Here is a 1,082-nt window from a genome sequence, read left to right as displayed (position 1 = left end):
GACTGTAATCTAGGAAAGTAAAACTTAATCCTTAACCGTATCTGCCGACCTCTCATCTCCTTCCCGAAGGTAGGCCTATCTGTAATCCTTGTGGGCGTGGCCATTGTCCCAATATATAGAAGAACAGGCGTCCTCCACCTATATATAGGCTGTAGTCATCTCTTCTCCTCACACTGACTGCCACAAGCACAACAAGCAACATGAATCCTCTGGTAAGAATCTTCCATGAAAAGTAGCTTGCCTATTTAGGATAGACCTTTTTAATATATCTCTACCTCTGCTTGTACCGAGAGACTTTGAACTTATCGAAGTTTACTTCAAATCAATGATTGTGTTTTTCAGAATTTCCTGGTGTTCTTTGCTGCGGGATGTATGGCTATTCCCACAAACCCTGTGCTGCTTCCCTTGACCAGCGGGGTGCACTACACCACCTACAACGGGGCCGTTCCTCTGGTTTCCACTCCCCTGAGGACTGTCCCTGTGGCTCCTCCTGCCGTGGCTCCCAATCCCTTCGTGGCTCCAAATATTCCCTTGATCCGGGTTTCCGGGTCTGAAATGAACCAAGACCAGGTTGCCGCTCCCCTCCCCATTATTTACAACTCAGCTATCGGCGCCCCTTCGGTTTACACCCAGGTTGCTGTTCCCGATGGCTCGGGAACTGCAACCTACGGCCTGTTCAACCTTCAGCCTGTGCCTTCGTCAGGAGATATCCCTGAAGATTGCACTGTGGTCAAAATCTTGGGCAAAGAATGGTTCATGGTTTGCAAGAATAATTAAGTTTTCGTTCTTAGCTCCTGCAGTGTATCACGTACCGTTATTTATTCTTAAAAGATATAAAAAGCATTTTGAAATTAATTAGTCTCAACAATTTTCATCAAAATGATAAGACGAGGTCTTCCTGTGGCCACTTCGGTACGTTTACTGAGGGGCGCACCTAGAATGCAAGGTTCATTGTTATTTATTGTTTTATAATATATAAGAAATACATTTTTAAAGCAACTGCGTGTTTTTTTTATAAATCAATTAAATGAAAGGCTAATAATTTTCCTAAAATCTAATTAATACATGGAAGGAACTTTGTA

The 1,082-nt window shown here is 43.3% G+C and overlaps 2 protein-coding genes across 2 annotated transcripts in view; one reads left to right on the top strand and one right to left on the bottom strand.

The window, feature by feature from the left end:
- LOC119593525 overlaps positions 1-104 on the bottom strand; it is a 4,845-nt gene extending 4,741 nt beyond the window's left edge. The window contains exon 1 of the mRNA XM_037942486.1: positions 50-104. Coding sequence (XP_037798414.1) covers positions 50-104 — 55 coding nt within the window. The remainder of the gene's footprint in view (positions 1-49) is intronic.
- A 9-nt stretch (positions 105-113) lies between these two features.
- Positions 114-852, top strand: LOC119593257. The gene is made up of 2 exons (XM_037942188.1): positions 114-212; positions 343-852. Exons 1-2 carry the CDS (start codon positions 201-203, stop codon positions 775-777), a joined length of 447 nt encoding a protein of 148 aa, XP_037798116.1. The 5' UTR covers positions 114-200; the 3' UTR covers positions 778-852.
- The last annotated feature ends 230 nt before the right edge of the window (positions 853-1,082 follow it).

The sequence above is a fragment of the Penaeus monodon genome, chromosome 32, assembly GCF_015228065.2.
Source record: "Penaeus monodon isolate SGIC_2016 chromosome 32, NSTDA_Pmon_1, whole genome shotgun sequence".
Lineage (NCBI taxonomy): Eukaryota > Metazoa > Arthropoda > Malacostraca > Decapoda > Penaeidae > Penaeus > Penaeus monodon.
Note: the sequence above shows the minus strand (reverse complement) of the source record. Positions and strands in the feature narration are given on the sequence as shown.